Source organism: Esox lucius, chromosome 6 (genome assembly GCF_011004845.1).
Source record: "Esox lucius isolate fEsoLuc1 chromosome 6, fEsoLuc1.pri, whole genome shotgun sequence".
In the NCBI taxonomy this organism is placed as follows: domain Eukaryota; kingdom Metazoa; phylum Chordata; class Actinopteri; order Esociformes; family Esocidae; genus Esox; species Esox lucius.
This window is the reverse complement of record NC_047574.1, coordinates 20,898,520-20,923,513: the sequence shown is the minus strand read 5'-3', so window position 1 is coordinate 20,923,513 and position 24,994 is coordinate 20,898,520. Positions and strand designations below refer to the sequence as shown.

At 40.4% G+C, this 24,994-nt stretch overlaps 3 protein-coding genes across 20 annotated transcripts in view; all 3 read left to right on the top strand.

Annotated features, from left to right (window-relative positions):
- Positions 1–2,904, top strand: part of ablim1a (actin binding LIM protein 1a) — a 51,831-nt gene extending 48,927 nt beyond the window's left edge. For 16 of the 18 annotated variants that reach the window (XM_034292692.1, XM_034292696.1, XM_034292687.1 and 13 more), the window contains 2 exons: positions 1,236–1,316; positions 1,526–2,904. In XM_034292692.1, coding sequence (XP_034148583.1) covers positions 1,236–1,316; positions 1,526–1,639 — 195 coding nt within the window. In that variant the 3' untranslated portion in view covers positions 1,640–2,904. The remainder of the gene's footprint in view (positions 1–1,235; positions 1,317–1,525) is intronic. The other 2 variants (XM_029120334.2, XM_034292689.1) reach the window with 1 other exon arrangement.
- A 2,138-nt stretch (positions 2,905–5,042) lies between these two features.
- Positions 5,043–10,919, top strand: LOC105010643 (E3 ubiquitin-protein ligase TRIM39-like). The gene is made up of 5 exons (XM_010870102.4): positions 5,043–5,958; positions 9,530–9,766; positions 9,854–9,873; positions 10,015–10,157; positions 10,330–10,919. Exons 1-5 carry the CDS (start codon positions 5,839–5,841, stop codon positions 10,914–10,916), a joined length of 1,107 nt encoding a protein of 368 aa, XP_010868404.2. The 5' UTR covers positions 5,043–5,838; the 3' UTR covers positions 10,917–10,919.
- Positions 10,920–11,715: 796 nt separating this feature from the next.
- habp2 (hyaluronan binding protein 2) lies at positions 11,716–20,653 on the top strand. The gene is made up of 15 exons (XM_010870076.5): positions 11,716–11,843; positions 12,207–12,333; positions 12,570–12,653; positions 14,030–14,140; positions 14,467–14,583; positions 15,061–15,171; positions 15,386–15,563; positions 16,370–16,467; positions 16,589–16,684; positions 16,760–16,834; positions 17,393–17,708; positions 18,845–18,987; positions 19,280–19,414; positions 19,698–19,843; positions 20,331–20,653. Exons 1-15 carry the CDS (start codon positions 11,784–11,786, stop codon positions 20,490–20,492), a joined length of 1,959 nt encoding a protein of 652 aa, XP_010868378.2. The 5' UTR covers positions 11,716–11,783; the 3' UTR covers positions 20,493–20,653.
- Positions 20,654–24,994: the final 4,341 nt, after the last annotated feature.

The window sequence follows — 24,994 nt, the reverse complement described above, 5'->3', positions numbered from 1 at the left end:
CCTTTTGCAATTATGTTGGCACAGTAAACTATAGCTATAAAAAGAAAAGATTAAGATGGGCAAAAGAACACAGAAACTGGACAGAGGAAGATTGGAAAAAGGTGTTATGGACAGACAAAAGTTTGATGTGTTTTGGATCACAAAGGAGAATATTTAATAGACGCAGACCAAATGAAAAGATGCTAGAGGAGTGCTTGACACCATGAGTTAAGCATGGTGGAGGGGAAATGTGATGGTCTAGGGGTGCTTTGGTGGTGGTAAAAGGGATATCACTCCATTTTGCAACACCATGCCATGCCCTGTGGACGGTGCTTGATTGGAGCCAATTTCCTCCTACAACAGGACAATGACTCAAAGCACAGCTCCAAACTATGAAAGAACTATTTAGGGAAGAAGTTAGCTGGTATTCTGTCTATAATAGAGTGGCCAGCACAGTCACCTGATCTCAACCCTATTAAGCTGTTGTGGGAGTAGTATGACCGCAGGTACGTAAGAAGTGCCCATCAAGCCAATCCAACTTGTAGGGGGGTTTTCAGGAGGCATGGGGTGAAATTTCTTCAAATTACCTCAACAATTGCCAACTAGAATGCCAAAGCTCTGAAAGGCTGTAATTGCTACAAATTCTGATTCGTTGACAAAAGCAAAGTTTGAAGGACACAATTATTTCAATTAAAAATAATGATTTCTAACCATGTAGAGGTTAGAAATAATTATCTATTCATTTTGCTATATTCCCTGTTCAAACCTTTTCATGGAAAACAAGGACATTTTTAAGTGACCCTACATTTTTCAACCTGCCATGATAGATTACAGGTATCCAGGAATCGAAATGTACATCTTCACAATTAAATTGAACAAAAATATGTCACAGTAACGTATCCATTTTGGCTTTAAGTTATTTTATAACGCACCTCCCTATCAAATGATACCATAAATCGGGCGCCCATGGCTACACCCAGTTCTAGACCATCAGTGTAAAAACCATCCATATGGACAGTCAGTTTCTACTGCCCCTCAAAGATGATGTTCGCTGACTGCAGCAATGAACATGCTTAATAAAAAAATAACATGATCATAAATGCTCTTTAAATTAGGGATTTATCACAAAACCCTGCCCCGGGTTTAATGGGATAGGTCCTTGGTCAGTTTTGATGGACCTTTGGGTTCTCTTCAGGAATCTCCTTCTGAAACTTGATCCAGTATTGCCTTTACTGACGAGTGTCTCCCTTTTGAAGGTTGTACCATATGAAATGCTCATGATAACCAGTAGAGGGCGAGCTAAACTGCCCAGGGAGGTGGACAGAACCAGACTGGAGGTATCATTCGATTTCTGCATGCGATGATAGATACTGGTGCTCACTATAATGAATGCTACACGAAATACCGACTGAGGAAGTTACTGTACCCATCGATCCATGTAGCTTCTTGAGAGTTTTCCAATGACCTTATAGGAGCATCAATGCTAACCACAACATTCCCCCTCCCCTCCTCCCCCTTCTTTTCTCAACCTCTTTTCTCAATCTAGCGCCACTTAGCCCCAGAAACGTTCTTTGACATCTTTGGAATGGAGATCCAGGAGTTTGACAGGCTTCCACTGTGGAAACGCAACGACATGAAAAAGAAAGCCAAGCTCTTCTAGCAGTCAGAGCAGCATGCAGTCATCCCATCCCTTCAGATAGCACTCTGTCGACATAAACAGAGATGTGGGATTTCTTTGGATTTTCTTTCTGACTTATTCAGGGAAGCAATGAAATTGACTTTTTTCCCTATTCGCTTCCTCTTTGGACTGAATACGTGATTTAATAACCAATAGATACATTTGAAAGGCTTCACGCGTAAAGAATGAAAGTTATTCAGTGTTCAAATGTGACAAAGAATGAGAAAGAATTATGAATTAAGTCATGTTCTTTTTGACTGGTGCGCTTCTTTTTCCGTTTTGTTTTTCGCTTTGCTTTGAATGGAACTGCTTTACTTTTCTTGCTTATTTCCTCATATTTGTTGCTGTTGATTCCTGTGGAAGTTTGTTTGTAGAATCTCATGGCGCCATATGAAACATGCTGTTCACATGCAAATCTGGAATGTCTGTCGACTTCATATGTCAATGGTCAGCTTGCCCTCATCTGAGCTGAAACGTTTTAGTCCAGTGTTGGCGTCAAATCCAATTGCTAACAGTGTGTTCATCATGGGAAGTATTAGGTCTTGCCATATATAGCTGTAGCACATAACAGTTATCCTAATCAGTTAACCATGTTACTCTCACAGCTATTAGAGTCTGTAAAAGCCATCATTCAGAACTACATAATGTAGTTCTATATCCGGGTCATATTCAGTAAAGTATAGGACCTTTTAAAGGCCCAGTGTGGTCACTAGCTTGATTTTCCTGTTTTTTTTTTATGTTTCCACATATCTATCAGTTTTAAATAAATAACACATTGTGAAATAATGCTTATTTTGTGTAAGAGCTAAATTGATACACAGAAATAATTTGATATTGAAAACAACAGCTCTACTGGGGCTTTAAAATTTGTTTTCACTGATAATTTAACTATTCTGCCCGCCAAGTTTCACAAATTATATATATTTATTTTATTTTTTTCATTTGATGTCCATTGAATACAACCCAGGTAGCCAGCATAGGCTACATTAGCAGCCATCTTGTCCCGCCAACAAAACAGTTTCACCCTCAGGCTCCCATGAAAATGACCCAAAATCAGTTTTCCTTTGATTAAATTGGAGTAGCAATTCCTTTTTTCTCACAAATATTTATCAAAGACCACACAAAAATGTTAAATGTATAAAAAATAACTGTATTTGAGATGACTGTTTTATAAATGAAACTCACACTGCCATTTGTTGTATTGAAATATAAGCAAAAATAAAGCTTTAAATCCGTGTGTATCATGATCCTGGGCTACAATACAATATGGCCTGTTTTAGTTTACCTATTCTCCACCCAGCTATTAAAGTATATTGAGCAGTGTGGTTCATCTGTTATATTCAGGAAACACCAGGTAATATGACAACTTCCAATCAAGTTTTATAGGACCATTTACCTGAATTCCTGGACTTCAATCAATCAATCAAATGTATTTTATGAAGCCCTTTCTACAACAGCAGTTGTCACAGAGTGCTTTTACAGAAACACCCGGCCTGAAACCACAGTAGTGTTGAATTTCAATGGCTAGGAAAAACTCCCTAAGAAGGCCGAATTTTAGGAAAAAACCTAGAGAGGACCCAGGCTCAGAGGGATGACCAGTCCTCTTCTGGCTTTGCCGGGTGAGATATTAAGAGTCCAATTGGAATAATTAATAAATGCATGTGGGCTAAAGCCAGAGTCTATTTAAATGTAGACTATGCCAGAAGTATGACCAGATGGAGAAGGACAGGGACAGCAACGGGCCCCCCAAACCAGGTATTCCAAAGGTTTGGACCAGGACCTCAAGTTCTCCTAAAGTTCAAAACGGGAGGAGACTGGGAAAATTCAGAAAATGCATTCCTCATATCAACATGATTTATAGTGGAGAAGGAGAACTTGGTGAGGAAGGAGAACTGACCCAATCCCCCAGCACAATAGTATAGTAGCCAATAGACTCAGACACCCATGGAGCTGTCTCAAACATACACATACAGTGGGGTCAACAAGTATTTGATACACTGCTGATTTTGCAGGTTTTCCCACTTACAAAGCATGTAGAAGTCTCATTATCATTGGTACTCTTCAACTGTAAGTGACGGAATCTAAAACAGAAATCCAGAAAATCACATTGTATGATTTTTAATTAATTAGCATTTTATTGCATGACATAAGTATTTGATACATCAGAAAAGCAGAACTTAATATTTGGTACAGAAACCTTTGTTTGCAATTACAGAGATCATACATTTCCTGTAGTTCACACACTGCAGCAGGGATTTTGTCCCACTCCTCCATACAGACCTTCTCCAGATCCTTCAGGTTTCGGGGCTGTCGCTGGGCAATACAGACTTTCAGCTCCCTCTAAAGATTTTCTTTTGGGTTCAGGTCTGGAGACTGGCTAGGCCACTCCAGGACCTTGAGATGCTTCTTACGGGGCCACTCCTTAATTGCCCTGGCTGTGTGTTTCGGGTCGTTGTCATGCTGGAAGACCCAGCCTCTACCCATCTTCAATGCTCTTACAGAGGGAAGGAGGTTGTTGGCCAAGATCTCACGATACATGGCCCCATCCATCCTCCCCTCAAAACTGTGCAGTCGTCCTGTCCCTTTTGCAGAAAAGCATCCCCAAAGAATGATGTTTCCACCTCCACGCTTCACGGTTGGGATGGTGTTCTTGGAGTTGTACTCATCCTTCTTCTTCCTCCAAACATGGCGAGTGGAGTTCAGACCAAAAAGCTCTATTTTTGTCACATCAGACCACATGACCTTCTCCCATTCCTGCTCTGGATCCTCCAGATGGTCATTGGCAAACTTCAGACAGGCCTGGACATGCGCTGGCTTGAGCAGGGGGATCTTGCGTGCGCTGCAGGATTTTAATCCATGACGGCATAGAGTGTTAATAATGGTTTTCTTCCATTTTCTTCCAACTTCTTCCATTTTCTAATAATTGCGACAACAGTTGTTGCCTTCTCACAAAGCTGCTTGCCTATTGTCCTGTAGCCCATCCCAGCCTTGTGCAGGTCTACAATGTTATCCCTGATGTCCTTACACAGCTCTCTGGTCTTGGCCATTGTGGAGAGGTTGGAGTCTGTTTGATTGAGTGTGTGGACAGGTGTCTTTTATACAGGTAAGGAGTTCAAACAGGTGCAGTTAATACAGGTAATGAGTGGAGAACAGGAGGGCTTCTTAAAGAAAAACTAAAATGTCTGTGAGAGCCGGAATTCTTACTGGTTGGTAGGTGATCAAATACTTATGTCATGCAATAAAATGCTAATTAATTATTTAAAAATCATACAATGTGATTTTCTGGATTTTTGTTTTAGATTCCGTCTCAGAGTTGAAGAGTACCTATGATAAAAAGTACAGACTTCTACATGCTTTGTAAGTAGGAAAACCTGCAAAATCGGCAGTGTATCAAATACTTGTTCTCCCCACTGTATTATCATTTTAAAGGATGGTATGAATCAATGTGTTAAGAAAATTCAGTATAGCTGAACACTATCAAACTGTATAATAACCTGTTAGCTTACAGCCTGCACCTGATAGCTCCAATTGAACAGGTTTATCTACTGTTATTTGTCAAGGATGAGTTTATAGAGCTATACTAAATGTTAACTGGGTCAGATTTTTTTTTATCAGAAAATTTGAGAATAATAGCTTAACATTGTGGTGGAGCTCCTGCACTGAAATACATATGACAGTTATTGAACCTATTGACAAAGTCATGGTCATGGTTAGACAATACAGATAGGGCCAATGTCACAAAAACTGATTAGGTCTATTTCAGTCAAGTTCTCCACTGAGCTGGATTTTTTTGTCCTACACTATGAAATTAACCCATTGCCCCACCTGAAACTAAAGTCTTATGGATTTGTTAGAGGTGCCTAAGTATTAGATTACAGTACGGTGCTGCTATAGTGGTTTTTAATGTATGAGACAGGCTTTACAATGAAAAGTATCAAATAAACACAAGTGTACAGACACAAGAACAGCCTGATATGAGTAGTTTGTACTAAGATTTACATGGCACTCAATCTTGTTGGTTTTTTACCAATGTCTTCGGCAACATCTTTAGTCATGCTCCTTATTGGTGTATGACGGATAATATCGCTTAGAGTAAGGACATGAAGACCCAGGATCAGGTGTGAGCTACGTGGACTACAAAAGAGACAATTTGGGGGAATCCATTTTAGTTATTTTTGAGGATGTCTGAAATGTTTTCTCTCCAGGAGATGCTGTTGGATCACCAGGAATGTCTGAGGAGACAAAGGGAAGCGGTGAAGTTCAGAATGAGGAAAATTAGCATAAAGCAAATCGAAATCACTGTAAGTAACTGCATAAGGAGCTATAGAAAGGACACACAAACTTGATGTCGGCCATATTGAGTTGGATTTCTTGTAAAATAGCTAGTAAAAAGGTGCTTATTGGCTAATGGCCAATTGTATTTCAGTGGACACAGCACTACTCACTATTTTCCAGCACATGTCCTTGTGAAAAGATGATTGGCCAATGACCAGCCAGCTATGGCAACCATAAAAAGATACAGCTGTAACAATTTACAGTGAAAATGTAACAATGAATGAATGTTATGACTAATGCATTGTCATTAGTTAAAATAAATAAAAAAAGATTGTTCCTTTAATACAGAGCTATTTAACTTTGGTTCTGGAGGCCTAAATACATTACCCGCTTGTTATTTGCACTGTCCTAGGGTATATAGTGTCGTGCAAAAGTATTAAATCCCCAGATAAAGTCCCTTTTTGTACTGAATTACAAATGGTACATCTGCTTCAACATTTTACTTTAAAACACTGAATCTCAAAATGAATTGTTGTTAGTTGGCGTTTGTTATATATTGGTAAATATTTGAAAGAACATTTTTAAAATGAAATATGTTGCTTTCATAGGTTGCATTGCAAATTCTCAATTGACATAGATGAAAAGAATTGCCCTAATGAGGACACAATTACCTTAGCCCTGGCCTCAACCTGTGAGCTGTCAAAGTTGCTGTCGCATTTTTTGCGGAGCCACACTGTTGAAACATTATTGGTAAGACTTTGAATCTGCAAGAAAATTTTGACTAAAGAGCACGTTATCAAAGTTAGAGATAAACTGATACAAATGGATAGATTAAAGAAAGGGTACAAAATAACATCCAAGTGTTTGGATATCCCAGTGAGCACAATGGATTACATATCAGGAAGTGGAATCACACCACCCAGGCACTGCCAAAGTCTGCCACTTGAAACTCTGCACTCAACAACAATAAGGCCAACAATAACTTTCAAAGACCCAACACTTCTAAGCGGGTAGATAGTTACCCTACAAGACTTACTGTAATGCTGTTTTTCCAGTAATAGGTAGTTCTACCAAACGTTAATGCATGGAAGTATATATATTATATATATACTTCCTATATATTATATTACATATTATTAAAACAATGTTAGTCATTTCAGTGTTTTATAATCAAATATGGTACAGAATGGAATTTCATTTAGCCATTTGTGAGATAAGCATAATATGAGATAATTTGTCATTGTGAATATGTTTTCAAGTATGCAGTGCATTCAGAAAGTATTCAGACACACATTACACATTTTGTTACGTTACAGCCTTATTTTAAAATGGATTAAATATTTTTTTTCCTCATCAATCTACGCATAATTCCTCAAATAATACATTTACATACGTATTCAGATCCTTTGCTATGACACTCAAAACTGATTTCAGGTGCATCGTGCATTTGAAGTTTGCCAAAAGGCACCTCTCAGACCATGACAAACAAGTTTCTCTGGTCTGATAACTCCAAGATTGAACACATTGGCCTGAATGCCATGCTTCACGTCCTGAGGAAACCAGGTATCACTCATAACCTGACTAATACCATCCCTATTGTGAAGCTAGGTGTTGGCAGCATAATGGTTTGGGGATGTTTTTTCTGGGGCAGGGACTGAGAGACTAGTCAGAAATTATGGAAAAATAAACTAAGCAAAGTAAAAACACCTCTTTGATGAAAACCTGCTCCATAGTAATCAGGACCTGAGACTGGGGCAACAGTTCACCTAGAACAATGACCCTAAGCACACAGCCAAGACGACAGGAGTGACTTTGGGACAAGTCTGTGAATGTTCTTCAGTGGCCCTGATTGAACATCTTTGGAGTATACCAACAAATACCTGTGCAGTGACCTTCCCCATCCAACCTGACAGCTTGAGAGGAACTGCAGAGAAGAAAGGGAGAAATTCCAGTGATTTATAGACGAAAAGCACAACTTTAAAATCTGTTGTGTAACTGACTGCAAGCCAGTGCAAAGATTTATGAACTGGAGTGATAAGCTGCAGCTGTTTTACAGTCTTTTTGGGGAGTCCAGTTAATATGCCATTACAGTAGTCAACCCTACTAGAGATAAGAGCATGGATGAGCTTCTCTTGGTCTTTTTGGGACACCAAGCCCTTGATTCTGGTAACTGCTTTGAACATTGAACGTGAGGTCTATCAGAACACCAAGATTACACACTTGGTCCCTGATTTTTAGGGCCCCAGAATCCAGCTCTTTACTAATACTAGTTCTCTTATTTTTGTTGCCAAACACAATAATCTATGTTTTATCTTGGTTTAATTGTAGACAATTCTGGTTCATCCAGGTATGTATGTGCTCTATACAGTGACACAGTGAATCTATTGAGCTGTAGTCATACGGTTCGAGAGCCATATATATTTGAGTATCATCGGCATAGCTGTGGTAGTTAATGTTGTTCTATGGAATTTGGCCCAGAGATAGCATATAGAGATGGTGGTCCAAGAACTGATCCTTGGGGAACTCTGCATGTCGTAGTCATCTATCAGATTCATGATTACCAATGGTGACAAAGTAACTCTGGCCATCTAGATAAGATCTGAACCAATAAAGGACTGTCCCGGAGAGACAATATTTCTATGATCTACAGTGTGAAATGCTGCACTGAGATCTAATATAACCAGAACTGTTATTTTATCCAAATCAGTATTCAGCCGTCTTTCATTTAAAACTTTTATTAGAGCCGTTTCAGTACTGTAGTGTCATGCCCAAGAGGGGAAGTTATCACTGCCAAAGATGCTTCCACAAAGTAGTGGGTAAAGGGGTGGGAAAACATGTAAATGGAATGTCTCTTTTTTTTTAAAGAAGTCCTGAAAAACAGTTTTTGCTTTCTCATTATAGGATATAACATGTAGATTGATGAGGGGGAAATGAAATCAATTTAATCCAGAATAAGGCAGTAACCTAAATGTGGAAAAAGTGAAGGGGACTGGAGACTTTATGAATGGACTGTACATACAATTATTGGTACCCTTGGTTAAGAAAATCTAAAAATTGGGGTGCATGGCATTGCAGACTGTCAAATACCAGGAGATTCTAGGCCAAAATCTGTCTGCATCTTCTAGGAGGCTAAAACAATGTAGGTTTTGGGTCTTTTATAATGAAAAATTATCAGAGGCATTGCTAGAGATTCACAAACAATTGCTCACTCACCACATAATAACATTTTTGCATTGGCTGTCCTAGACTTCTGACCTAGACTTAATCGAAAACCTGTGAGAACATTGCTTTTATCTTGGCACTGGGAGGGTGCACAAATTATTAAATACAGGGGTGTCAATAATTGTGACACATTTTTATTATTATTATTATTGTATTATTATTAGTTTTTTCTTTGAACCACTCAACTAAAGCTAAAATGTCTGTCATATTTTGAGTGGAATATTAAAACTGGCACAATAAATACAATAAAAAATATGTACAACCCTTGCTAATCTTTACCAAGGGTGCCTATATAAAGGTATAAAAACATGGTAGCATATAAAGCACAAAGCTGTTCCAAATAACTTCCAAACTGAATGTTTTTCACCCAACCAGAACAAGTCATTAGTAATGAGGGAAACTCTAAAAAAGACATATGAGGACATCCAGAAGGTTCTGGATGAGGACCTGAAGGTGACTCTGAACCAGCTGGAGATGGAAGAGAGAGCTGCAGTCATGGCCTTGGAAGAACTGATGGAAAGAAACTGCTCCCTCATCCGAGAAATAGAGCAAGATCTGGCTAGACTCACCGCTGAGCTGGCCCAGAGGGAGATTCTACTGCAAGATATGATGGTGATTGGAATCTTCTTTCCCATTTAAAAATAACTACAATGAATATTGATAAATGTTACTAACTTTTTTTCCCTTCTTTGTCTCTAGGACACTTCCATTGAATCAAGGTACATCAATAAATCTGAATAAAATGTATTTGTAATATCACATGCTCGTATCTTTCTTAGAAAACCTTTTATGGACATGGATGTTTTTTCACTATGTGAGTGCCCAATGCAGTAAAGATTGGTTTATCCTCTATCACCCAGAGTGAAAGAAGTGCTGAGCACGACAGATCCTAGCCAAGTAAACCTGGATGAGCTTAAAGCTGACCAGATCCTCAGCTTAGCCAACAAAATGCTGGTTGTCATCTGCTCCCAGATCCCAATCACCAAAAGACTCAACAAAAGCTGTGAGTTCCCCTTTGTAATCCAGTATGTTTTTTTTTGCCTTTAACAATTTGAATTGTCTCAGTAATGTAATGAAAGAAACAAAAGCTAGTGGTTAAGCCTTGCCATACCCACAAAATGTTAATCTATGAATTCAGATAGTAACATCTCAGTAAATCACACCTTCCTCCCCAGACAGTACAGACATTTCCCTGGACCCTGAGACAGCGCACCCCAAGCTGATCATCTCTCCAAGGGGGGACAGCGCCACCTACACCGATGCCTGGCAGGAACTGCCGGAGCTCCCAGGCCGCTTTGACACCACCCTCAACGTGATCAGCCTGCAAGGTTTTAGCTCCGGGCGTCACTACTGGGAGATAGACGTGTCAGGAAAGACTTACTGGGAGCTGGGTCTCACTTACGCCACCATCGCCCGCAAGGGCCGTGCCGAGGACTGCTGGCTGGGCCGTGGCTCGGACTCATGGGCTGTGGAGTTCTTTGATGGCGAGTACACAGCCTGGCACGATGGGGTGCCCCACCAGCTGCCCTCCTCAAAACGCTTCAGTCGTATTGGGGTGCTCTGTAGTTTTCCGGCAGGCCTGGTGTCTTTCCTAGGGGCGGACTGCATGACCCCACTCTTCTCGTTCTGCACGGGGGCGTTCAGGAACTGTATCCACCTGGCGTTGTGCCCGGGTCATGACCACAACGGTACCAACGCCAAGCCAATTGTGATTTGTAATGCAAATCCGCCTACTTGTGCTTTTCAGAATAATTCATCCTAGTGAATTCAAGAACAATTCCTCTTGAATTCAAGAAACATTTGATTTTTAGAATAGTTGTTTCCAAATTCCAGAATGATTTCTCCTATATTCCAGAATGATTCTCCCTAGTGATTTCCAAAATTATTATTTCTAGTGTCCAAGAATGCAAACTCTGCTCCCTAGATTTTTCTGCTGACTCTATTCTCAAAAGCTTTGTCATTCAGTCAACTGCATTTAACAATTTGAGCCAATGTCTCAAGTAAATTTTATCTGTTCTACTAATTCAATACAGATCTTTAACTTAAATCATATTTGAGTTGCTGTTTGAAATTTGAGAGTAAAATCAAGATTGGTCTTCATGCGGATCCAGTTTTGGAGAAATCCTTCTAAAATATAAAGTATTGTTGTGTGCAGAGATATTTTTTCACCAGAGGGCATCTGTTTGGCCTGAAATAAACTTCATGGCCCCTGACTCAAGAGTAGCCTACACAACTGACAATGTGAATCCAAAGTCGACACTGACTCAAACAAACAGGCAGTCTTTGTAAATAGGATCTCTGAGCCCCAATGATATTCAATAGATAATTAAACCAATGTGCTCACTTTCTCTTCACAATCTTGTTCAGTCCCCCAACTGCTTTGATGGATCGCGTTCAAGTTACAAATAGTGTGTGTATGGTTGTTTATATTAAAGGTTTAAAAAACTGAAGGTGAGCTCTGTTGAAATGAGTTAAACTGACAGTCAATAGAAGAGCAATGTCCGGTGATAGACCTAGATGCCAAAGCACTTTGCTCATACAAAGGTTAATCTTACCACATACGCTTGGTAAATAATGTGGTCGATCCAGACAGAATCACTCTCTTAGCCGCACATCCATCACTGCCATCATGAAATCCAAGCTGCTCTTCTCCTGCCTCGTTCTTCTGCTGCTGATCCTACCTGTTCAAGTAGGTCTTCTTTATTGACTTGACAATGGTGGAAATATCAGGAATTAATCAATATTTGTTATAGAGGGAGCAAATGTATAGTGGGATTGAAGTAGTATATCTATTGTATTTGGTTTCCTTTACGTGTCTCTAATATTATATTTTGCTGTCACCAGTTACGTTTCCCCCTGTGACATTTGATAATAATGCCTAGGTGGTATGAATGTGTACTGTAATTTTGGAGTTTGGTAAATGCTTGAATTTGGCCTACCATTAAAATGGTGCTGTTGGGTAACATTTTGGGTAACATTCGTCACAGGCCTGTCTAATATTGAACATAACTTGATACAGTATAATGACACCTCGGTGACATTATTTATTCAGTTAGAGAAACATAAGAAGCATGAAAAACATGAAGCCTCCGAACATGGTCCTTCCCACGGTAAACACGAGAAAAAAAAAGAAAAAAGTCCAGGTAGAAGACGTGGAAGATATGAGGATATTGTAAAGGGTGAGCGCTTGAACACATTCGCTCATCACACACATTAGGCTTTTTATATTGTCTTCACTCTTATGGACATACTGTATACATAAACAAATATGCATTAACGAATGTGCACATGATGCAAAACTGAGACATTCTTACACAAATGCAAGCATGAGCGCACAAAGCAAGCACTCACAAACAGACAAGAGCAACAATGATGTCAGGCAACGCTTGTATTTAACGGTGTCCCTCTACTTTAGACCCGTTCTTTAAGGTCGAAGACGATCCAAGTGAGGATGACAGTGATGATGCCGAGTGGCTTTATGAACTCCAAGAACCGTATGGTAAGAGGTGGAAACTGAGGATCAAACACGTTTTCCTTTTGTTTTTTGTTGTTTTTTTGTGTGGAAAATCTAACATGGCTAATAAAGAAATGTATCTTTTACCGTACTTTGTGAACATAGGTATTGTAACTCTAGTCATGTACGACCCTGTTTCCAGAAATGTTGGACGCTCCGTGAAATGCAAATAAAAACAGAATGCAATGATGTGCAAATAATTTACCCCTATATTTAATTGAAAACAGCACAATGATAACGAAATGTTGAAACTGAGAAATGCTGTTGTTTTTGGAAAAATACATGCCTACATTGAATTTGATGTCAGCAGCACATTTGAAAAAAGTTGGGACTGGGGCATGTTTACCATGTTAATGTTGGCATCTCCTCTTCTTTTAACAACACTCTGTAAGCATTTGGGAACTGAGGAGACCAATTGTTGTAGTTTTGAAAGTGAAATGTATTCCCATTCCTACTTGATATAGGATTTCAGCTGCTCAATAGTTTGGGGTCTCCTTTGTGGTATTTTTCATTTTATAATATGCCCAATGTTTTCAAAGGGTCATAGGTCTGGACTGCAGGCAGGCCAGTTTAGCACTGAGACTCTTTGACTATGGAGCCATGCTGTTACATGCTCAATGTGGTTTGGTATTGTCTTGCTGAAATAAGCAAGGCCTTCCGTGAAGAATATGTTGTCTGGATGGCAGCATATGTTGCTCCAAAACCTGTATACTGTATATTGTTCAGCATTAACAATAGCCTTCACAGATGTGCAAGTCACACATTCCACATGCACTAATGTGCCCCCTTATCATCACGGATGCTGGCATTGGAACTGTGCGCTTATAACAAGTCGGATGGTCCCTCTCTTAGTCTGGAGGACGCCGCGTCCATTATTCCCAAAAATAATTTCACATTTTGATTTGTCACACCACAGGACAGTTTTTCATTTTGTCTCAGCTGGACCCAGAGAAGGTGGCAGCAGTTATTTATATATGGCTTCTTCTTTTCATGGTAAAGTTTTAATTTGCCTTTGTGGATGCAGCGACGTACTGTGTTCACAGACAGTGGTTTTCAGAAGTGTTCCTGAGCCCATGCAGTGATGTCCACTAAAGAATCATGTTTGTTTTTAATGCAATGGCATTTGAGGGCCCGAAGATCACGGCCATCCAATATTGTTTTTGGCTTTTGCATTGGTCCCTTGCGTTCTGAGATTACTCTGACTTCTCGGAATCTTTTAATGATATTACAGTATCTACCGTTGTCTCTGTCCCAACGTATCATTAATAATATGCAGAAATATGCAAGTGTTCTGGATTTTCACACTTTCTATTCGAAAATCAGGTATTGTTTCAATATACCTAATTGTGTTTAAATTGCAGGGCGATGCAACCCAAATCCTTGCCTCAACAATGGTGTATGTGAGGAAAAGGGGAAAAGAAGGTTCAAATGTGACTGCCCTAAGCCATTCAGGGGCAAGATATGCGAGAGAGGTAAAGAAGGGAAAATATAAGAACTCTGTCAATAGAAAAAGCTTTACACTCTTATTGCTTTAATAGTTATAGCATATGGCAGATTGTCAGAGCAGTAGCCAAACCAATAACCGAAACGTGGCTACTTTGAAACAGAGCCAATAATCCTTATTGCTCCAGGAATTAGCTCAGGATAACATACAAATAGTTCATGAGATTGTTTTTGTCTTTGTTTAATAAATGATAACAAGGACTATGCCACATTTGACTCATTGGTTCGTTTTAAAAGTAACAGTCTGATGTAATGAGACAAAGATGTGAATTTGACTGGTTCTCACTTCACACAGGGATCAGGAGGTGTAAAAAGGGCATCTGTGGGCACGGCGAGTGTGTGTTGACCTCAAAACCACCTTTCTTTGAATGCAAGTGCAAACTACCCTTCTTGGCCCCAGACTGCCAAAAAAGTGAGAGCTCATCATGTATACTATGGCCAGTGACCTCTAAAGTGAATGTGGTGTCCTCAAAGATATATGAAAAGGTTAAAGGAGAATTTTTTACTTTAGACCTCACCACTGTAGCGACAAATTGATGTAAGTAATAACGGGCAGCATTTAAAAGAATATAAAATTATTCAAAATTTTAATTTAAATCAACTAGTTTGATGTTATTAAATGATGACTAGACCATAAGAAATTCATAATGCTCACAATCCCCCATTACTTCTAACAGTTTTCTGAAGTTAGTATGGCTGTTTAAAGATTTGAATACAGTTTATGTTGGTCCATAGACTACTTTCTAACATGAACATGTAAAATAGTGAAATTTGCCTTTGATATAATGTCTTAAGTTATGTGAGAAAATATTTGCATGTTATGGACTTCTTGGTCTTCTTTAGCATGATGTTTCTATATGATGTTTCTATAATGATGTTTCTCTTCAAGCCGCTGTGTGTGAGCCTAATCCGTGTAAGAATGGAGGCAAGTGCACGAAGGACGGCATGAACTTCGAGTGCCTCTGCCCCAAAGGCTTTAGCGGACAATTTTGCCATGTTGGTAAATAAATACAGCCCATTACAGATTTTCAGTCAGACATTTGAGTTGGAGTCATCCATCCATTTCAGGAAATAAACTAAACTGACATTTGAGGAACATTTTAATTGAGAATTGAGTGAATTGAATTGATTGAATTTGAAGCAGAATTGCCTTTTTTCTATCTATCAACAACTGCTGCTTTTCTGAGTTGAACTGATGTGATAATTTTCCGTAGGCCCGGACGACTGCTACAATGTCGAGGATGAGGGGGAGTCCTATCGCGGCAATGTGTCTGAGACGGATGATGGAGACGAATGTTTGTTCTGGAACTCCCACTTCATCCTGCAGAAAGGCACTGATCCCTTCAACGACTTTGAAGATGATGATGGACTGGGGCCACATAACTACTGCAGGTCTCAACACATATTCACACAGTGTCAAAGTATGAGTGAGTGCTGACACTAATATTGAACAATTATATGGACCTGGTCCCAGAACTGCATTCTGAAGCACTTTTAAATAAATGCCCTGGTTTACCCAATTACAATAAGGATAACAAATATTTGCTAAACAATTAAAGATATCTTAACAGAGAGAGTCACAGGGAATAAGCACTAAGCAAGTGTTTAGGGCCCTCGTGGGTGTTTTATTAAAGAAAGATGGGTGTAAACGAGAGAGTAGTTGTAAAGCAAGCCACTAATGTAGGGAGGCAGGATTGTCTCTGGAGCGGCCTCCTGTTGACAGTTCGTGAGGTACTCAGGTGGTCATTCTCTCTGCAACCGCTCCACTCTTCTTCCACAAAAACTGTCATTCCCTGGCAGGATCCCGGCTTGCTGGGGCTGAGCGATGGTAAGGGCAGCGTGGACTGAGGTCTCCTTCTCTCTGCCCTCAGTTGCTGCCGCTTCCTCCTCTCCAGCATCTTTCCACTTCTCCCACAGCATGTTCTGCATCTCCACCTTTGGCTCATGCAGCTGTTTTGAGCTATTCCACCACTTCCCCCAAGCTGCTCCCTGGGAGCCCTGCTGGTTGCCCCTGAAAGGTTGCAGAACTTGCCAGCTTTATTTGGGGGCATTGATGCGACGCCGATGTAGCAGGGGCAGCACTGTATTATTGCATACGTGTATTATACAGTACATGAGTAGAGTATGCATACTTAAGCATCATTTCTCACTCAAACATGTTGCTGTATACATTAAACTCTGTTGTTCACTGACTCCAGAAACCCAGATGGTGATAAGAAGCCATGGTGCTTCATAAGAATGGGACAGAAGCTGCTTTGGGATTTCTGTGACATCAGGAAGTGTGTTAAGCCCACAGGTGATCCTTTCATTTTATCATAGCTCTGATAACTTTTGCATGCACAGAACAGGTGTAATCATATTTGCTGAGGTCGAATGGTTTAAATAGAATTTCCCATGTTTTATCCTAATTTCCACAGCTGCTCCCGAACCTCCTACTGGTCCCAAGCCTACCACTGGAATTCCCAAGCCTGTACCAACAATTGATGAGCCCATACTGGTCATACCTTCAACAGGTCCAGATAAATAATATCTCATAACATTTTATTGAATTGAATATCAAATGTAATTATTTTCCTTTCTTCCCACAGATGATCCTGAGTTAACTCCTGGAATTCCTGTATCTGAACCTTCAATTATCGAGCCAGAATTAACACCTTTAGCAGGTCTGGATAAATACTTTTTCCTAAGGAGATAATGCCTTGAGTCTTTACATTCAATCAATCAATAAAATGTATTTATAAAGCCCTTTTTACAACAGCAGTTGTCACAAAGTGCTTTTACAGAGACACCCGGCCTTAAATCCCAAGGAGCAAACAACAGTAGTGTTGAATTTCAGTGGCTAGGAAAAACTCCCTAAGAAGGCCGAATTTTAGGAAGAAACCTAGAGAGGACCCAGGCTCAGAGGGGTGACCAGTCCTCTCCTAGTTTATTTAAATTTAGACTAGGTCAGAAGTATGACCAGATGGACAAGGACAGGGACAGCAACGGGCCCCCCAAACCAGGTACTCCCCAGGTGTGGACCAGGACCTCATGTCCTCCTAAAGTTTAAAACTGGAAGAGACTGGGAATATTCAGAAAGTGCATTCCTCATATCAACAACAATTTATAGTGGAGAAGGAGAACTTAGAGGGGAAGGAGAACTGATCCAATCCCCCAGCACAATAGTATAGCAGCGTAAGACCTTGGAACATTCCCAATGTTTTTCTTCCATGGTCCCACAGATGCTACTCCTATGCCACCTGTTGGTCCCCAGCCCACCACAATTCCCAAGCCTGTACCAACACCAGCCAAACCTGTGGCAGGACCAGTGAAGCCCTCAACCAGACCCCACTCTGATCAGCAGTTCGCCACCTGTGGGAAAACCCAGCCGAAGAAGGCCATCACCAGAATTTACGGAGGCCTGAAAGCAATTCCAGGGGCCCAGCCCTGGCAGCTGTCCCTGCAGGTCAGACCCCAAGGATCCATCCACTCGTACAGACACATCTGTGGAGCGGTGCTCATCAGCAGCTGCTGGGCTTTGACTGCTGGACACTGCATGTAAGCATAACTACAATCTGCACTCATTAGCCTTTTAATTAGTACCCCATTTTTGAATATGGAGTCATATGGTCATCGCTTGACAGTTATTGAGGCATTCAGTTATTGAGGCATTGACAGTTATTGAGGCATTCAGTTATTGAGGCATTGACGGTTATTGAGGCATTCAGTTACTGAGGCATTGACATTTATTGAGGCATTGACGGTTATTGAGGCATTCAGTTACTGAGGCATTGACAGTAATTGAGGCATTCAGTTATAATCAGATGAATGTCACAATGGACAAAATAAGTGACATATACTGTGCATGTTTGGGCTTATTCAGGCTCGCCCATTCCATTAACTGACAAATGGCCACCCATCTTGAGTTTATCGTGCTCAACAGTGTTGAGGATACCTCAGTCAGGATAACGCTCCGTTACAAAGCACATGCTATCTGAGATTGGTTCCAGGAACAGTGAGTACAGTTTACTGAAGTGGCCACCCTGATCCCCAGACCTCAACAATAGTCAGGGCCAGCTCAAGGCATAAGCAACATAAGTGGTCGCTTAGGGCCCCCAACCGCTAGGGGGCCTCTGACTGCTTGGGAGCCCACCCCCAATAGAGGAGAGTTGGCCCCAAATGAAGTTTTGCTTAGGTCCCCCAAAAGGCTAGAGCTGGGAACTGCCAATATTAGGGATAAGATGGAAATCCATCTAATCTGTGTCAACTGCATGATGTCGCTGAGTCAGCATGGACCAGCATCACTGTGGAACTTTCCAACACCCGGTAGAACCCATGCATCGAAGTGTTTAGGCTGTTCTGGAGGTAGAGTGGTCCAACCCAGTACTAGATGGATGTTCCTAATTAACTGGCTACTGAGATTAAATTCAAATTACTTTACATGCATAAGAGCATTACAGAACCCATACTATGTTCCTGACATACCGGGCCAGTAATCAAAAATGTAGTGTTTCAAATCCCGAGCCATCAAAATAAAAAAGTAACAGATGTAGTTCCCTTGATTGAGGCACCTAACCCAAATTGCTACTGTCAGTCACCCTGGATAAGAGCATCTCCTAAATAAAAAAACTGTTTACATTATTTATTGCAATCCCTTTGAAAGACTTACCTGGCACTGTGTTGTGTTGGACCAGCGAACCAAAACATCAGATGCAGGTGGTGGGTGGTGGTTTGTCATTAGGGAAGGATGAACCCACGGAGCAGACGATCGATGTGGAGAAAGCCATAAGACACGAGAACTACAGAGAAACGCCCGCTGCAGTTTACAATGACATAGGTGATTTACAATCTCTCCAAAAGCGCCTTGTAATATCATTTGCATGGAATGATTTTCTTTAGGATCTGTTTTCAATGTTTTAACCAATTCAGTTTCAATTCAGGCAATTTAGGATGTAAATTCAAATTTTCCACAATGCTTTACAGTAAGTAAAACATGAATTTGGATGTTTAATTTACTACCTCAATATAATGAACTGAGTTCAAATGGAATTTGTCCCAGTCCTCATTGTTATGTTCTAATGACAGCAAAGTATATAACATAACACCTATATTTCCCTTCTGACTCATAGCGCTGCTGAAGCTAAAAGGCGCGAACGGCCGCTGTGCCAACGAGAGCCAGTTTGTGAGGGTAGCCTGCTTGCCTGATGGTGTGTTCCCTGATGGGACTGAGTGCACCATCTCAGGATGGGGAGCCACTGAGCACTGTAAGAGAATGATTTGATGTATTTCCTAATGCTTATGTTCATTCTTCTCATACCTGGGCATTGTCATCAATATTGGATTATATTACCTGGTTCACGTGTATGAATGCTGTATCCAAACTGAATAGAATTAAATGCATGAGCCTCATGTTTATTCATGTGATCATGTACATGTCATACACCAGTTGTGTCTTGTTTCAACTTTCCAGAAATAGCCAGTGTGTGCTATCGTGTCCCTTCACTTTCTCTTGTCATAAACCTCTTTGATAACCCCCTTCTCCTCAAGCGTTATATGGCTCCAGTAACCTGCTGGATGCCCAGGTGATGCTGATCAACCAGGAGAGCTGCTCCGATGCTGAAGTCTATGGGACCGTCTTGGACACCTCCATGTTTTGTGCCGGTCACATGCAGGGAGGAGTGGATTCCTGCCAGGTCAGTAAGGCCTGGGGGTTGGGGTACGTGGGATGGGGACATGGTGGTGTCAGGTAGGTGCTTCAGATATTTCTCTGAATGGGTAAAAATACTTTTGGAATTGATTCAACAGAGGGGCTGTACAGGAATTTTAATTCAGCATAAAGGGTGTGCTTTTTTAGCCAATACACTGGGGATTGCAAACACATACTGTGTCTGGAGAAGATTTATACATTGAGTGTCTGGAGAAAGATCAGTTAAATCTGAATGAAGTAAATAATTCCAATAACAGAGTAGGCTACCTAGGTTTCTGGTTGTCATTTGTCTTTTTTGAAAGATAAGCCTTAGGTTATCACTAAATTAAACAGGTAAATGAATTATGATTGAATTCAAATTACTTTGCATACAGTATTTTACAGAGATGGTGTAAAAGAAACTAAAAAAACCTTCCATTTGTGTACCATTTGATGTTTCACATGTTTACTGAATGCTTGGTTATGACTCACAGGGTGATTCTGGAGGGCCACTGACTTGCAACAAACAGGGCACCCATGTCCTCTACGGCATTGTGAGCTGGGGAGATCAGTGCGGGAGACAGAACAAGCCCGGGGTCTACACACGAGTCTCCCACTTCAATAACTGGATCAAGTCAAAGATACAAGCTGCGTAGCTGGCATGTGAATACAAACAAGTGCAGGCATTAACATATTTGTCAGTGGCTGTAGATCTAACTATTCTGACTTGTTTTTCTAACCTGGGCTGAAGATCCCCAAATCTATGGATATCTGTTCATTCTCTCTAAAATAAAATCTGTCTCTGTTGATATTTTCACATTTTGTTGTATTACAGTTTTCTCAACAATCTATTCAGAATCTGCTATTTAAAGGGAAAATCCCCTATTTAAACTGTTTTTCATAGATAATTATTAGTGATTGGGGATAATTCACAAGTTTTGTTGTTTTTGCTCTGTACTTTAATTTAATAACAGATTAACCATTTGGAAATTACAACATAGTTTCCCCATTTAAAGGGACCAAATGTATTTGGACAATTGGCTTCACGGCTGTCTTACTGGGTAGGTGTGTGTGTTTGCATCATTAGTCCAAAGTTGACACTGTCTAATTCTGACTTTAGGCTTTACATTCATACTTGCATTTGATGTGTCAATGTCATCAAGAAGCAGATAAATCTGAAACAATCAGACACATAGTCAGAACATGATAAATCAACTGTTTGAAAAGTACCACTTTTTCTTTTTTCTGAAAGTGTAGGGACCAGAAGAAATTGTATTCCATGGTTCAGTCCCCTTTAAACAGCCATTACAAACTTAAAATCAAAACCCTCACATTTAAATTCACTGCTTTTCCATATTATTGACCACTGGTGGTAAAAGTGCAGTAGTCGAGCCAAAATGGGTCCCTGAAAATGGTATACTGTGTCGTGCATGTGCCCCATGTCATCAAAACCATTTGCTTTCAAACTTGGAATTTTATGGCGAATTGAGGAGTGATGGTGTTTCTACATAGACATTATAGACATGCAGTTTAAACAACAAAATACGCATCCGGACCAAAACGGAAAGTTAAATCATTTTACTGTTGTGCAATTACGTCCCAGGAAATCAGTCTAGAGGAGAAAGACTCCTGTGCTTAGACACTGTACTGCGAGTCATTACGCTCTGAACCCGCGTCCTCTCCAATGGGCTGCCGGTTGCAGCACACCTCAAATCTATCTTCTGTTACCTGAAGATTTGGAAGGGCCATTTCCAGGTTCAACGTCCGTGTTCTTAGATCTACAACCCACAATGATGCAGTGCGGTCATACAATGCATTGAAAAAATATAGTCTAGCCTGTGTGTTTATCGTGGTGAATAAGCAGTGAAAAATGTGAAGTAGTCTCTATTATCATAGTAATTCCATGCATTCCTAATGCAGCTTTTCCTACCAATGCCACTGAAAACAGGCAAGAAAAATTATGTGAAGGTCGGTTTACGTTAACATTTTAGTAATTTGGCAGGCGCTCTTATCCAGAGTTACTCAAAGTATTTTCATACTTTTTCTACAATATTGGTTACAATTTTCCTCACAATGTTTTGTACTTACGTGAACACACCTGTGGAAAGGGCTGAGGCAAAGCTTGAGACAACTCATCCACCAGTCTCTCCACAGTTTGCATCTTCTCCAAGGCACAAAGCTTGACTTTGAATGAGCAGCAGGTCTAGAGGTGTCCTATGGCAGGGACATAGTGACAGTTTCTAACTTGGTGTGCCTACTTGATATGGGAAATGGTTTGATGTAATTTTTATCTCACCACAATGTTTATTGTCAACCATTGGTTGGATCACATAAAAAACTGTGAAAACAAAAGTTGTGGCAATAATAACCCAAGATATTGAGCTGTGTCTTGGGATTAATAAAAAGAGGGAAAGCATTTTAGAAACAATTACTGCTATGAATTACATTAGGTACACTCCAAAAATGTTAATCAATCCAATCAATCTATATTGTTATAACAATTCATTTCTATAGACACTGATTTTCCTCCTCAATTTGTACTGTTACAGAACTGTACCTGGATCAATTAGAAGTTATTGCTTTCTTGAAAAAGAGATTTGCCGGTGCTTCTGAGGAAGTCAATCTCCTGGATATGGCTCTCCATAATCTCCCTTTTGACTCCAGCCACTCTGATGTATATTTCCTCTGTGACCAAAATTAATCTTCCTCAGTCAGAGATTGAATCTTCTCAGACATTCTGTCCATGTAGGCAATAGCAGAGTGCTACAAAAATGTAATATAATAGAAAATGTATTGTAATATCAAGCTTGTGCAATTATATATTAACTTCATGGAAAAACACTGAAATGGATGCAATGCTTTATAATGAAAATAATAATGAAAAAATAAATATTACATTTTGTTATTTGGCATGCGCTCTTACATGATACAAATACAGGAGCAAGTAGGTTATAGTGACTTGCTCACATGTAAAACAACACATTTATCACATTATCCACTTTAGGATTCGAATCAGCAACCCTTTGGTGCCTGGCCCAGTGATAAAACTACAATCTCCTAAGGTGGGGAGAACAAGTATTTGATACACTGCCGATTTTGCTTCTTACAAAGCATGTAGAGGTCTGTAATTTATATCATAGGTACTCTTCAAATGTGAGAGATGGAATCTAAAACAAAAATCCAGAAAATCACATTGTATGATTTTAAAGTAATTAATTTGCATTTTATTGCATGACATAAGTATTTGATACATCAGAAAAGCAGAACTTAATATTTGATACAGAAACCTTTGTTTACAATTACAGAGATCACACGTTTCCTGTAGTTCTTGACCAGGTTTGCACACACTAGAGCAGGGATTTTGGCCCACTCCTCCATACAGACCTTCTCCAGATCCTTCAGGTTTCGGGGCTGACGCTGGGCAATACAGACTCTCAGCTCCCTCCAAACATTTTCTATTGGGTTCAGGTCTGGAGACTGGCTAGGCCACTCCAGGACCTTGAGATGCTTCTTACGGAGCCACTCCTTAGTTGCCCTGGCTGTGTGTTTCGCGTCGTTGTCATGCTGGAAGACCCAGCCATGACCCATCTTCAATGCTCATACTGAGGGAAGGAGGTTGTTGGCCAAGATCTTGCGATACATGGCCCCATTCATCCTCCTTTCAATACGGTGCAGTCGTCCTGTCCCCTTTGCAGAAAAGCATCCCCAAAGAATGATGTTTCCACCTCCATGCCTCACGGTTGGGATGGTGTTCTTGGGGTTGTACTCATCCTTCTTCTTCCTCAAAACACGGCGAGTGGAGTTTAGACCAAAAAGCTCTCTTTTTGTCTCATCAGACCACATGACCTTCTCCCATTCCTGCTCTGGATCCTCCAGATGGTCATTGGCAAACTTCAGACGGGCCTGGACATGCGCTGGCTTGAGCAGGGAGATTGTGTGTGCGCTGCAGGATTTTAATCCATGACGGCGTAGTGTGTCACTAATGGTTTTCTTTGAGACTGTGGTCCCAGCTCTCTTCAGGTCATTGACCAGGTCCTGCCGTGAAGTTCTGGGCTGATCCCTCACCTTCCTCATGATCATTGATGCCCCACAAGGTGAGATCTTGCATGGAGCCCCAGACCGAGGGAGATTGACCGTCATCTTCAACTTCTTCCATTTTCTAATAATTGCGACAACAGTTGTTGCCTTCTCACCAAGCTGCTTGCCTATTGTCCTGTAGCCCATCCCAGCCTTGTGCAGGTCTACAATTCTATACCTGATGTCCTTACACAGCTCTCTGGTCTTGGCCATTGTGGAGTGGTTGGAGTCTGTTTGATTTAGTGTGTGGACAGGTGTCTTTTATACAGGTAAGGAGTTCAAACAGGTGCAGTTAATACAGGTAATGTGTGGAGAACAGGAGGGCTGCTTAAAGAAAAACTAACAGGTCTGTGAGAGCCAGAATTCTTACTGGTTGCTAGGTGATCAAATACTAATGTCATGCAATAAAATGCTACATTTTTTATTTAAAAATCATACAATGCGATTTTCTGGATTTTTGTTTTAGATTCCGTCTCTCACAGTTGAAGTGTACCTATGATACAGACCTCTACATGCTTTGTAAGTAGGAAAACCTGCAAAATCGGCAGTATATCAAATACTTGTTCTCCCCACTGTACCTCATCATGATGAGTTTTGTTCACATTTGTAAACACAGACTCCAGGTCATTAATCGCATGCTCTGCCAGATTCCTCCTCTTCAGCAGCTGGCTCATATTGGCCTCCAACATTTTCTACAGATCCATAAAGGGAGGACAGGCTCTAGAAACAGTACTTACAAGAAGGATAGGTCCTAGGTACTATGAAGAATGATAGGCTCTAGGACTGGTACTATAAGAAGGGTAGGTCCTAGGTACTATGAAGAATGATAGGCTCTAGAACTGGTACTTTAAGAAGGATAGGTCCTAGGTACTATGAAGAATGATAGGCTCTAGGACTGGTACTATAAGGATAGGTCCAAGGTACTATGAATAATGATAGGCTCTAGAACTGGTACTATAAGAAGGATAGGTCCTAGTTACTATGAACAATGATAGGCTCTAGAACTGGCACTATAAGAAGGATAGGTCCTAGATGTTGCTTTTATATTACAGAAAAAAGCTGATTTAAAAGGTTTAGTCCT

Coding starts and splice junctions, on each gene's coding strand:
- LOC105010643 (XM_010870102.4), top strand. CDS start 5,839: ATGTCTGAAATGTTTTCTCTCCAGGAGATGCTGTTGGATCACCAGGAA. Junction 5,959..9,529: donor TAAAGCAAATCGAAATCACT/GTAAGTAACTGC, acceptor TCACCCAACCAG/AACAAGTCATTAGTAATGAG. Junction 9,767..9,853: donor TTCTACTGCAAGATATGATG/GTGATTGGAATC, acceptor CTTTGTCTCTAG/GACACTTCCATTGAATCAAG.
- habp2 (XM_010870076.5), top strand. CDS start 11,784: ATGAAATCCAAGCTGCTCTTCTCCTGCCTCGTTCTTCTGCTGCTGATC. Junction 14,584..15,060: donor GGCCCCAGACTGCCAAAAAA/GTGAGAGCTCAT, acceptor TTTCTCTTCAAG/CCGCTGTGTGTGAGCCTAAT. Junction 15,564..16,369: donor GGGCCACATAACTACTGCAG/GTCTCAACACAT, acceptor CACTGACTCCAG/AAACCCAGATGGTGATAAGA.